The 13819-nt window shown below is 39.4% G+C and overlaps 1 protein-coding gene across 1 annotated transcript; it reads right to left on the reverse strand.

Moving 5' to 3' along the window:
* Window positions 1-520: 520 nt before the first annotated feature.
* On the reverse strand, window positions 521-5905 carry LOC311279204 (leucine-rich glioma-inactivated protein 1-like). The gene is made up of 6 exons (XM_084390531.1): window positions 5322-5905; window positions 5083-5154; window positions 4466-4537; window positions 4202-4371; window positions 3958-4122; window positions 521-2056 (listed from the first exon to the last, which is right to left on the reverse strand). The coding sequence occupies exons 3-6, from the start codon at window positions 4483-4485 to the stop codon at window positions 1239-1241; spliced, it is 1173 nt and encodes a 390-aa protein (XP_084246657.1). The 5' UTR covers window positions 4486-4537; window positions 5083-5154; window positions 5322-5905; the 3' UTR covers window positions 521-1238.
* Window positions 5906-13819: the final 7914 nt, after the last annotated feature.

Genomic DNA, 13819 nt, shown 5'->3' on the forward strand with positions numbered 1-13819 from the left:
ACAAAAACTACGACTTTATTCAGCATTGTATTCTCTTCCGGGTCTGTTGTCAATCTGCGTTCACGACTCCGCAGTGGCGCTGCTGGCCTAAGACGCTGCTGACATGCACACTTACACACCATTTTAAAACATATAGCAATACCAAAATACAAACAATGTCAGCAGCGCCACTGCGGAGTCGTGAACGCAGATTGACAACAGACCCGGAAGAGAATACAACGCTGAATAAAGTCGTAGTTTTTGTTATTTTTGGACCAAAATGTATTTTCGATGCTTCAAAAACTTCTAATTAACCCACTGATGTCACATGGACTACTTTGATGATGTCTTCATTACCTTTCTGGACATGGACAGTATATCGTACATACATTTTCACTGGAGGGACAGAAAGCTCTCGGACTAAATCTAAAATATCTTAAACTGTGTTCCGAAGATGAACGCAGGTCTTGGAACGACATGAGGGTGAGTCATTAATGACATAATTTTCATTTTTGGGTGAACTAACCCTTTAAGGCACCATCATGCAAGTCATCTGCGAAGAATCTTCATGCTGTGAATCTGATGAAAACATCCTGGTCATATTTCACCCCAAAATCAAAAGTAAGAAAATATAAGAATTTTTTTTAACCATTAAGTTTTTAATGCATTTTTCATGACAGTTAAGTAATTTTTACTGTATTACAGTAAAAAGACTACATTATGTTATGGAGAATTGAGGGGTTTAAATAGGTTAAATCATAAAAATATGAATACAAGGCAAAAAAACATCAGCATGAAACTGAACTTGAGCTAGTCTCTTCTCTATTGTGACGAATATTCGAGCGAAACGCTTCTGGAACAAGAACAAATGTGGGCGGGGCTTGATTGTGTCCGTGGGGAATTGATTGGATGGTTGAGGTTTGCTATTGGCTGATCTCATGTGAGTGACAGGTTGCCCCGCCCACATCATCAGAGAAGAGAAGAGATGCTGCAAGAGGAACTTATTCTGCTTCCAGAAGATTATTAAAACAATAATGATGTGCACGGAAAAATCATTTAATAATAAACACTGCAATATTCCATAAAAATGAGAATGGTCCATTTTGATTTCATGGTGACTTTAAAACTAACTTTATTTATTTAAAAAAACTAAACAAAAAAGTCTTTCTTTCTTCAGATTTTACAGTTAAATATGACCTGGACGTGTTCGTGAGATTCATCGAGACACTAATCATCCTCAACCGTCCCGATGAAGCACATCAGCTGCTCAAGTCAAGGACCAAATGTTCATAAATCCGTGTTTGCCCCTTAAAACTAGAGCCAAGAAGGAATTCCCTGTTGTCAATAAACACCAGAGAAAAAGCCCTGGGTGCCTGAATGTTCATCTCCTGGAAGTGGATAAACTGCCTCTTCTTGGCGTCCCAGCGGTAGACGCGAGTGAAGGCGTAGTCGCTGCCCAGGATGGCGTACTGCCAGTTGGCTATGGAGAACGGCTGGAAGACCATGGAGCCGCGAGAGGCCATGGTCTGGATCTCACTGAACATGCTGCCATCCCACTTCATCACCTTGGAGTCGCCGATGAAGCGGGTCAGACATATGTAGAGCTCGCTCTTCACCGTGAAGTGTTTGACCGCGTACACGTCCTCCATCTCTGGGATATCGGTGCGCCGCTCGAACTGCTTGTTGCTTCTGCTCCACTGGTAAATAACCGGCCGCTGAGAACTGCTGGACAAGATCAAATGAGGCTTCCCCGAGATGTCCAGGTACTCCACGTCTGTGTCGCGGTGCCAGGGGTGCAAGGACTGATGGGAGTAGAAGCCATTGCCGTTCCATCTATAAATAGTCGTGGAGCCGGCTTTGGAGCTGTCGGCAATGATGAAGAAGGACTCTCCCTCGACGTGGAATATTTCCACGTCATTTGGCTTTCGTATTTTCAGAATGTCGATGTCTTGAATTTTGATAAATTTGTTTGCGGAGACGTCTCTCTTGAAGATGTGCGAGCCGCCGAACAGTTGTGCTACTATGATGAAGAGTTGACTGTCAATGACTAGCGGTTTGCAGATGACAGATGAAGTGCCTACGGGAGGAGGAGAGATTTGAAGAGTCGTTACTGTCTCATATTTAATCATTAAAAGCCTCTAAATGATCAACATGATCTGATAAACATGTCGCACATGCGTTCTGTCATCTGACTGGTAGTTTAGACTTTTTTTATCAATTAAAAGTTATACTTTTAGTATTGTAATTATGTAAATGTCCACCTTCACGCATCTTTCTGCTGTGAAATCTTTACAGATTTTTATAATATAAATGCAAGAATAACTTTTACATTGCTAGCATTATTTCAAGATGAACACATACTGGACTGAAGCGGCTTTGTTTACTTATTATCCATATATATATATATATATACACTACTGGTCAAAAGTTTTAGATCGGTAAGATTTTTTATGTTTTTAAAAGAAGTCTCTTCTGCTCACCAAGGCTGCATTTATTTGATAAAAAACAAAGAAAAAAAAAACTGAAAAAGAAAAAAAAAAATCTAATTTTTTTTTCTATTTGAATATATTTTAAAATGTAATTTATTCCTGTGATCAAAGCTGAATTTTCAGCATCATTACTTCAGTCTTCAGTGTCACATGATCCTTCAGAAATCATTCTAATATGATTTGATGCTCAAAAAACATTCATTATTATCAGTGTTGAAAACAGTTGTGTACAAATTTTTTTCACAATTCTTTGATGAATAGAAAGTTCAAAAGAACAGCATTTATTTAAAATAGAATATTTTCTAAAATTATAAATGTCTTTACTGTAACGTTTGATCAGTTTGACTTATCCTTGATGAATAAAAGTATTGATTTATTTAATTTCTTTCCCCCAAAAATAAAATAAAAATTCTTACTTCAAGCTTTTGAACGGCAGTGTTTAATGTTACAAAAGCTTTAGATTTCAGATAAATGCTGTTCTTTTGAACTTTCTATTCATCATCGCATCATGATATATATTCACATAGAAAACAGCTGATTAAAGGCCCTTGCACACTGAGTCCGAAATTATCGCATGCGTTTTTTTCGCTTTCGTGATTCGGTGGCTCTGAATTGTCAAGACACCATTCAAAATGCTTGCTACGGATGCAAAAAACGCAGAAAATCGAACCTGATTTGATTTTTTTTTTACGGACGAAAGTTTCGGAGGCAGTGTACAAGCGTGATTTACATAACGTGAGGTCGTATTTATTTTTTAACGTGCGAAAATTTCGGACGCGAATTTCGGCCTTTACACTGTAATAATATTTCACAATATGACGTTTTTGTTTGTATTTTTAATCAAATAAATGCAGCCCTGGTGAGCAGAAGATACTTCTTTTAAAAACATACAAAATCTTACCGATCTAAAACTTTTGACCGGTAGTGTGTATATATATATATATATATTTTTTTTTTTTTAGAAAAACATGTTCAAATGTGTAATTTGTCAGGCTTTACAGGGTTAAAGCTGTATGGAACAAAGGCTTGAGAAACAGTTCAATGTCATATTTTCATCCAAAAAAGATAAAACTTTTGCCTGTTTAATGTAAAAATTACAACCAGTGGAATGTTATAAAGTTACACATTTAACAGAATTTTTTTTATAAAATAAAAAACTTGTATAAAATAACTAACAGCATAAGTGTTCAACACCCCCCACCCTTTGATTTTTTTATTACAGTCTGTTTGGATAGGAGTCTATCAGCTTGGTACATCTTGACTTGGGAATATTTTCACACTCTTCTTTCCAGATCTGCTAAATTGTGAATCCTGTGCATGACCCTCTTCAGGTTCCCACACACATTTCACTAATTTTCCTTCACTTTTTACATCACAAAAACCAACTGTTTTAAAAGGGATGTGTAGACTTTTTATACCCACTGTACTGTATTATTCTCATTAATATTATGTGTAGAGTTAGACATCAACTCCACCACTATTTGCTTACTTGTGATGTTGTCGAAGTTTCGGAACTCCATTTGCACATGATCCCATTCCATGAAACTACACCTGCCAATGAACGGCTGGGCGAATACGACAAACTGGTCGCCACCAAATGCAAAAGCTTCGACTGAAATGGACTGAAATTCGAGAGACTTCAACAGTGGAAAATCTGTAGAACAAACAGACAAATGTTAAGCTCTTTTGATGTCAAGTAACACAAAGTGGTCTGTAATGAAAACGATAAAAACCTGTTGTTATGCAATCAAATGACTGCGCCACAAGGTCATTGATTTTCCTGTCCTGGTAAGATTCAGGGCCACTGCAATAGATCTCATCCACAGTTGCATTTGTGTGAAACATCCAGTCGACTAACCACTTTAACTTACAGTCGCAGCTGAAAAGATTTCCTCTCAGATCCCTGGACAAATGAATAAAAGTTTCAGTCTAGAAGCTTGTATATCATTGACAGTTATTCAAATGATATCACAAACATTGCACACTTGCATACGTACACTTTAGTCAAAGCTTCCATCCCTTTGAAAAGATCTTTAGGTAGTGTCTCCAAATTATTGTACGCCAGACTTCTGCAATGACATTAGTCAAAAAACAAACGGTAGTTTACATCAGTAAAAAGAAATGGACCAATTTTTATTGTGTGCAAAGGTTTTTTAAAGAATAAAACCTGGTTTGCTGACTGCTTCTACAAACATCAGAGAAATAACATGAATAATTAACTAATAAAAATGCAGACAATTACAAATGCATACTATGGAAGCTTGTTTCTGTCACGGATTAAAAAATAAAAAAGGTAATTGCAACTTTTTATCTCACAATTCTGACTTCGTAATTGACAATTCTGACTCGTTTTCTCAGAATTAATTGTGAGATGTAAACTTGTGAGACATAAACTCACAATTGTGAGACAAACATTTCAGATATTTCTTATTCCAGTGAGGAAACAAGCTTCTACAGCAGACACTTTGTATATTGTAAAAGTATGAAGTAAATGTTTTGAATATATTTTAAAAATTCATTTTTTAAATTCTTAAATTATGATGGCAATGTTTTAATGTGGATGAATAGAGAAATGATCGACAACATTTCAGTCGTACTGTGCAGAAATGCTCACAAGTGTATTAAGGACTTGAGTCCTCTGAAGGCGAAAGGTGATATGGACTTGATTTGGTTATTTTCAATGAACCTAGAAGAAAAACAAACATTAACGTGATGCACAAGATTTAAGCATTCAAAACAAGTCATTTGTATCATGGAAACACATGAATCATCAGATCAGCTGTTTTTCTGTCATTGAGTTCTTCATGCAGTGCTGATTGCTCATATACTGTAAGTGTTCTGTGAGACACTTACAGATACTCCAGATGAGGAAGGCCAAGAAACGCATCTTCATTTATAGATTCAAAGACGTTTGCTGTGAAAAGACTAGGAGAGATAATTTAGGGTGAATACAGGACAGTAAAGGGTGTTTGTCTTTATGTGTATGTGATTACATTAATAAAATCTGCATTAGGTTCATCTGAAAGTATGGGATCACACAAAAAGTCATGCCAGATTTGGACAGCAGTGCTTACAAAGGCTTATGTTAAAGTGCTATCATATTAAAAGTATATAATTTTCCAAAAATGGTACATTTGTCTTTCTGAACGGGTATATGATGATGCTGTGTGGTATTGAAGCGTCCATTGTAGCGCGTAGCATCACAATGTCCCCACTTTAACGTGTTTATGACCTGTTAAATCTCTGATGGTCTAAATGCAACGGATTTTGTCATGCAAATTTTGTTTTGTAAACAAAGCTGAATTTTTTTCCCAAAATATCAAAATCACGCCCCAAATTCCCTGCTTGCTACAGTAGCCACACCCCAAACTCTCCACCTGCTACAGTAGCCACACCCCAAACTCGCCACCTGCTACAGTAGCCACTCCCCAAACTCTCCACCTGCTACAGTAGCCACTCCCCAAACTCTCCACCTGCTACAGTAGCCACACCCCAAACTCTCCACCTGCTACAGTAGCCACTCCCCAAACTCTCCACCTGCTACAGTAGCCACTCCCCAAACTCTCCACCTGCTACAGTAGCCACACCCCAAACTCTCCACCTGCTACAGTAGCCACTCCCCAAACTCTCCACCTGCTACAGTAGCCACTCCCCAAACTCTCCACCTGCTACAGTAGCCACTCCCCAAACTCTCCACCTGCTACAGTAGCCACACCCCAAACTCTCCACCTGCTACAGTAGCCACTCCCCAAACTCTCCACCTGCTACAGTAGCCACTCCCCAAACTCTCCACCTGCTACAGTAGCCACTCCCCAAACTCTCCACCTGCTACAGTAGCCACACCCCAAACTCTCCACCTGCAACAGTAGCCACACCCCAAACTCTCCACCTGCTACAGTAGCCACTCCCCAAACTCTCCACCTGCTACAGTAGCCACTCCCCAAACTCTCCACCTGCTACAGTAGCCACACCCCAAACTCGCCACCTGCTACAGTAGCCACTCCCCAAACTCGCCACCTGCTACAGTAGCCACTCCCCAAACTCTCCACCTGCTACAGTAGGTGGTAAGTGTTCTGTGAGACACTTACAGATACAGATACAGTAGGTGGCAGACAAAAGGCACCTTGGAGAAACTCAACAGCAGTGCAAATTATGAAAAGACAATGCAGAAAAGCAGAGCGCATGTGGCAGAAGACTAAACTTGTAGTCCATTATAACATCTACAAAGACAGCCTTCATGCTTTCAATATGGAACTAAGCAAAGCTAGACAGACTTTCTTCTCAAATATTATAAACAGCAATTTAAACAACACACGCACTCTTTTTGCTACTGTAGAGAGACTGACAAACCCCCCAAGCCAGATTCCCAGTGAAATGCTCTCAGACAGCAAGTGCAGTGAGTTTGCTTCTTTCTTCTCTGAGAAAATCAATAATATCAGAAAGGTGATCAGCACATCCTTGAGTTGCACTGGGGTCAGACAGATCAAACCACCTGAGAAAGTAGTTACTATGTCTGATTTCAAAGAAATTGATGGCAAAATTTTGGAAGAAACCGTACAGCACCTTAAAACATCAACCTGCGCTCTTGACAGTAGCGGTTTTAGGCACGGGCGAACCGGGCAATCGCCCGGGGCGGCATTTTTGGGGGGGCGGCGCCGCCGGCACGAAAAAAAATAAAAATAAAAATAAATTCTGCGCCGCGAAGCTGTTTTCTATTATCTATCATTTCACTGTGTGGGGAATTGGCAAATTTGCGCCCCCTCTCAGCTGCAGGCGCCCCTGCTTGCTGAGAAGATGCCGCGCACAGAAGCTGTTTGTTTGAGTATTTTAATATTATAAATACAGGCCTCTATATTTCCTGCACATTTTTGTTTTTCTGAATGGTCTGAATAAAAATAGGTAATACAAAACGATTACTTGGTCACCACCACCAAGGTGAATTGGTTTAGTCTTGACTTCTGGTCGTGACTCGTGAGTGACAGTTGGTATGGGGGGGGATCAGGGGAAATCTGTTGATTGTCGATGTCGAGTGCCAAATAAGAGATGGACAAGAAAGGTCAAAGCCATCAGGTGTCCAATTTAGAAACGAGCGAAAGATAAAGGTATGCAACTATGTTTTCTCTGTATGATTACGGTATCCATGTCATGAATGAAGGGGCAATATTAATTGGTGGGTATAACTCTTATTTGTTATCCTTTTTGCTATGATTCTTGCTATGCTTAACAATAATTCGGTTTTAACTTAAACACAAGATCTAATTTCACCATAATATTGTGCTTTGCAACAAAACTGTGACAAGTTCAGTTATTACACTGCAAAAAATGCTTTTCTTAATTAGTATTTTTGTCTTGTTTCCAGTCCAAATATCAAACATTTCTTAAATAAAGATGCCTAACGCTAACAAAGTGGTAAAATGACATAAGATATTAAGTCTTGTTTTCTGGGGAAATAATTTTTTTTTTTATTTCCCCAGAAAACAAGACTTAATATCTTAAAATTGAGTGAAACACTTAAAATTGAGTTTTTGCTTAAAACAAGCAAAACATGATGATCTGCCAATGGGGTAAGAAAAATTACCCCCCCCCCCCCATTAAAATTAAGGGGGGGGGGGGGGGGGCGCTCTCGAAGGGGGTCTCGCCCAGGGTGTAATTCAATGTAGAACCGCCACTGGCTCTTGACACACTTCCCACATCGTTTTTCAAAAGTGTGTTAAACAGTTTAGAAGCAGATTTTCTAGAAGTGGTAAATGCCTCACTTCTCTCTGGGAGTTTTCCAAACTTCCTGAAAACTGCAGTTGTCAAGCCCCTCCTGAAAAAGAGCAATCTGGATAAGACCATATTAAGCAACTATAGACCGATCTCAAATCTTCCTTTCATAGGCAAGATCATTGAAAAAGTTGTCTTCAATCAGCTGAACAAATTCTTGAGCTTGAATGGATACTTTGACAATTTTCAATCTGGTTTCCGACCGCACCACAGCACAGAGACAGCACTCATAAAGATAATAAACGATATTCGCTTAAATACTGATTCAGGCAAATTATCAGTGCTGGTGCTACTCGACCTCAGTGCTGCATTTGACACTGTTGATCATAACATACTTCTGGACAGGCTGGAAAACTGGGTGGGGCTTTCTGGGATAGTCCTAAAATGGTTCAGGTCATACTTAGATGGGAGAGGTTATTATGTGAGTATAGGAGACCATAAGTCTGAGTGGACATCCATGACATGCGGAGTCCCTCAAGGCTCAATTCTTGCACCACTCCTGTTCAACCTGTATATGCTCCCAATGAGCCAAATAATGAGAAAGAACCAAATCTCTTACCACAGCTATGCAGACGACACACAGCTCTACTTAGCCCTATCGCCTAATGATTACAGCCCCATTGACTCCCTGTGCCAATGCATTGATGAAGTCAACAGTTGGATGTGTCAAAACTTTCTTCAGTTAAACAAAGACAAAACTGAAGTCATTGCGTTTGGAAACAAAGATGAAGTTCTCAAAGTGAACGCATACCTTCACTCTAGCGGTCAAACAACTAAACATCAGGTCAGGAATCTTGGTGTGACACTAGAGTCAGACCTTAGTTTCAGTAGTCATGTCAAAGCAATAACTAAATCAGCATACTATCATCTGAAAAATATTGCAAGAATTAGATGCTTTGTTTCCAGACAAGACCTAGAGAAACTTGTTCATGCTTTCATCACCAGCAGGGTGGATTACTGTAATGGACTCCTCACTGGCCTTCCCAAAAAGACCATAAGACAGTTGCAGCTCATACAGAACGCTGCTGCCAGGATTATGAGCAGAACCAGAAAATATGAACATATCACACCAGTCCTCAGGTCTTTACACTGGCTCCCAGTTAGATTTAGGATTGATTTTAAAGTATTATTACTGGTATAGAAATCATTCAATGGCTTTGGACCTCAATACATTGCAGATATGCTCACTGAATATAAACCCAACAGATCACTCAGATCACTAGGATCATATCAGCTAGAAATACCAAGGGTTCACTCTAAGCATGGCGAGTCTGCTTTAGCTATTATGCCAGCCGCAGCTGGAACCAGCTTCCAGAAGAGATCAGATGTGCTCCTACTGTAGTCATATTCAAATCCAGACTCAAAACACATCTGTTTAGCTATGCATTTACTGAATGAGCACTGTGCCACTGTTCGTCCGACTGTTTGTACTGTACTGTATTTTATTTGTTTTTATTTTTTTAAACTGTTTTAATTTTTTATTATTTTAATTTCTTCTATGTAAAGCACTTTGAATTGCCATTGTGTATGAAATGTGCTATATAAATAAACTTCCCTTGCCTTGCCTTACATTCGATCCACCTACCTCTACATAATTTTAAAGCTGCAGTCGGCAAGTCTGGGAGATTGGTTGACTTAGCCAAAATTTTGAATGTTTACAACTCTCATGCCCCTCCCCCACTACCAACGAGCACCCTCTCATAGACGTCGTGTTCGTCAGTGCATGTGTACCTGATTTTCTGTGAACGCGCGCGTCTCTTCAGCATCGATCAACACCATGGACTCGGAGGTAGGCTGCCCTGGCTAATCTATCCATAGATAGCAATAACAGAGGAATTGGAAGCTTGTTAGTAGATTTTCTCTCCGCCATCACGCTTCGTACAATCTCAGGCGAACTGCAGGCGTGTCGTGTGCATGTGATATTGTTACTGTGCGTTCACACCGCCGCCGACTTGAGCTTCCAAAGTTACCGGAAGTCATTCATTTTCAATGGAAGCTGGCTTCTCTCAGCTGCAAGGAGCGTCAAATCCATCGGCGTCGCGTTTTGGGCGTTTTGAGCGTTTTGAGCGTCAATCTGAAAGTTGAGAGAAGCTCAACTTTATGGTAATGAGCTATGACGCGGTTCAGCGGCAAAACGCCAGCAACCAATCAGAATATAGACGTCCTTCGCGCTGGCTGATTCCGGAGAAACATACGATGTAAACTTTCGTTCCTACCAAAACATTAGTTCCGAGAAAATGGAGGAGAAACTGATAATCGCTGTTGCTGGGTTTCCTATCATTTATGACGAAATTTATGACGTTATTATATAAAAATGTATGACGTTATTTTCATATAGGGACCAGTTACAAAAGAGAGAGAGCCCCGGCCGCGCGCGCGCACTCACTCACCTTAACCGTCTTCAAACAACACGTCTTGCTCGCTCTCCCTCGCGCATATTAATCAAAATAATTTTTCCCGACCAAATGTGACCAAAACGGTTATAAAAATGCTGTCATTATAAAAGGTTTCTAGTGTCAATGTATTGCTTGTTTTTTTTCCTGTTTACATTTCATGGTGTGACACAGACTTCAGAGCGGCCAAAGCGTCAAGAAGCTTCTCCGTACTTTTTGACAAGCGTCCTTGACAGGGCGGCCAGAGCTTCTTTGCAGCTCAAGTCGGCGGCGGTGTGAACGCACAGTTACGGTGCGTTTCCACTGGCGCGTTGCGAGCGGAGCAGAGCGAGCGTTTTCAATTCATTCCTATGGAAGTCGAGCTTCACGCTCGCGCAGTGCATTTTGGGATTGACAGCGGACCGGAGAAAGCGTTGAGAGCGACCGAGAGCGTCAAAAAGGTTGGGCAGTTCTTGACTTTATGCAAATATCAAGCGAAAAACGCGGTCGGCAGCCAATTGCTGTGAGGTTCGGGATGTGACGTCTGTCTTTAGAGTTTAAAAATATGAAAATTGTGCCGGAGTTTATGCTAGATTTAGTGCGTAAATCATTTTGTTTACAAATTAGACGTTGTGCAGTTGTTATATTATGTTAAAGATTTTATTTTGGATGTGTTCATTGTGATTATATTGGCTGGGTTTATAAAAGTTTATAAAATTGAAAGGATCTTTGCTTGGTGCATTTGGAAACAAAAGCTTGTCTATTTCTAAATGTAATCGCGTGCATCGCTGATGATTATACTGTCCGTGTGTTGAAAAAAACTTAGATTAAACACACTCGCAACAGACACACCCCAAAGCGGAGACGTTACAGCGTTTCCAGCGGCACTGAGCGGAATTTTGCCGCTGTAGTGGAAACGCACCGTTACGTGCGCGAGCCGCGAGGGAGAGGGGATCTGTGACTGTGGCGTGTGCACGACATGTGATTGACAGTCAGATCTCACACCCCTCTGCGCTGATTGGACCTGATGATCCGGGAGCGGTGGATTTTTGCAAAACAAATAACACGCTCCAGGTGGAGTTAGAAGCTCGGGTTTTTTTCTAAAACCACTTTATTTATGTTGTTCTGTCGGATTATAGTGTCGATTTCACTGAATATGATCAAAAAAATGTTTTAATAATATAAACTGTACATAAGTTGCTATTACACCCCACAATCTGGCTAAATTACGATTGTTTAAAACGTCCCTTTCCCTTAGTGTTACTTTATTGAACCCAACAGTTTTGTTTTCATATCACAATTGTAAACTACATTATAACGTAATTAGTTTAAAGGTTCCTCTTATATAGTTTCTCTATATTGTACCCTACACGTATTCAGTATTTATATAAATACTTAAGTATAAGTTATAGTTAGATATTCTCCTTTTCTCTAAAACACAGTTATTTCTCCCTTATTCTCCATTGTCATGCTTTCTTTAACCTAATAACCTGTGTATATTTTAGTGGTGCCAAAAATTGTTATGGAAATACATTGATCAAGTGCTGTATTATGAAGTGGAATGTGTGTCAAATGCAATTAATGTATATAGTATACATTGAAGCATCCTTACAGTATATGTCTTTTAGATCAAGGCTTAATCCTTCTAGATGGGCATGTGACACACTGCCACACCCACTTCAACAGGATGCCACTTCATGTGGGGCCTATGTAATGAAGGTATGTAGCATAAATAAGCATTGGATTTAAATTAAATACATTCAAGGTTTCCATTAAACATTTGACGTTAAACTCAAATTTCATATCATGCATGAACACAATTAATTTAAAACCAAGGTCACGGAAACTTTACACAAAACAAGTGCACTGTTCTTTGTGTCTGTCTTAAGGTACAGCATAGAGTGGGATTCAGAAGATAGGTCATTTTATATGAGTCAATATACTGTATATGATGTAAGAAGGTATAGCATATAAAAGTAATTATGAATTACCAAGCATTCACCTTTACATGCTTTGGGCGCCTTTAAACGTTCCCACAAATAAATACTATTGCTACAGTTCATATTCCTGCAATGGCTGGTTCATCATGTTCTTTCCCACAACAAATCAATTCTTGCATCTTTTGTTCACAGTTTGCTGAGTGCATCTTGGGTGGCTTTCCACTGGCATTTGCTAACTCTGCTTCAAGTGTAAACACCGTAAGACAGGAGACTGCGGTCTCTCTCCTTGAGAATACAGGTGTCTCTTAAAAATATTGTACATAGCATTTAATGTAAGTTATATAATTTAATTCATAATCATCATGTAATGTCATTTTAGACTGGTTGGAAACATGTTTTTGCTCTACATATTTTAAACTTACCAAATTATGTAACTATTGTATTATTTACTCAAACAAACATTGATTATAATTGGCTAAAAGAAAATTATTACCAATTTGTTTTTGTAGATGACTTGACTGACCTGTGTCATCTTTGTGGGGAGCAGGATGGTGACACTCACTGGGTAACTGCTCATGTTTTACATGTCTTCTCAGGTTTGGCTTTAAAAGGATGATAATCAAATATCCACTAAACATTATTTTTAAATTCTACAGTACGGTCCTGCTAAACAAGAGTTATTTTAGTTGTAAGGCATGATGGCCTGCTTTGTAAATTGAGTAATTCACACATGTACTTGGTTTGGAGAGTGTGAAGAAAGCAAGGCAGAAAAGCCATATACTGGCCTTGCATGTTTGCAGCTCCATCGGTAGAATTAACAATACAATTAATCATGTCCAGTTGTTGTGTACCAATGACTTCTTGTCTAACTGACTAAAGTACCTCCCAGATGATGCCTCACAACTGACAACAGCAACAGCTCATGGACAATAATAATAATAATAATAATTCATTACATTTATATAGCGCTTTTCTATTAGCCGGTTGTCCTGCATCCTCAATAAACAAGCTACAGTTAGTCCAAAATGCCGCCGCTAGAGTTCTTACTAGATCAAGAAAATACGATCATATAACACCAATTCTGTCGTCTCTACATTGGTTACCTATAAAGTTCCGTATCAATTACAAAGTATTGCTACTGACCTATAAAGCCCTAAATGGTTTAGCTCCCGTGTATTTAACGGAACTTCTATCGCCCTACAATCCATCGCGCTCTTTAAGATCACTAAATTCGAGGCTTCTGGTCATTCCTAGGATATCTAAGTCCACTAAA

The sequence above is a fragment of the Rutilus rutilus genome (genome assembly GCF_951802725.1).
Source record: "Rutilus rutilus genome assembly, chromosome: 20".
Lineage (NCBI taxonomy): Eukaryota > Metazoa > Chordata > Actinopteri > Cypriniformes > Leuciscidae > Rutilus > Rutilus rutilus.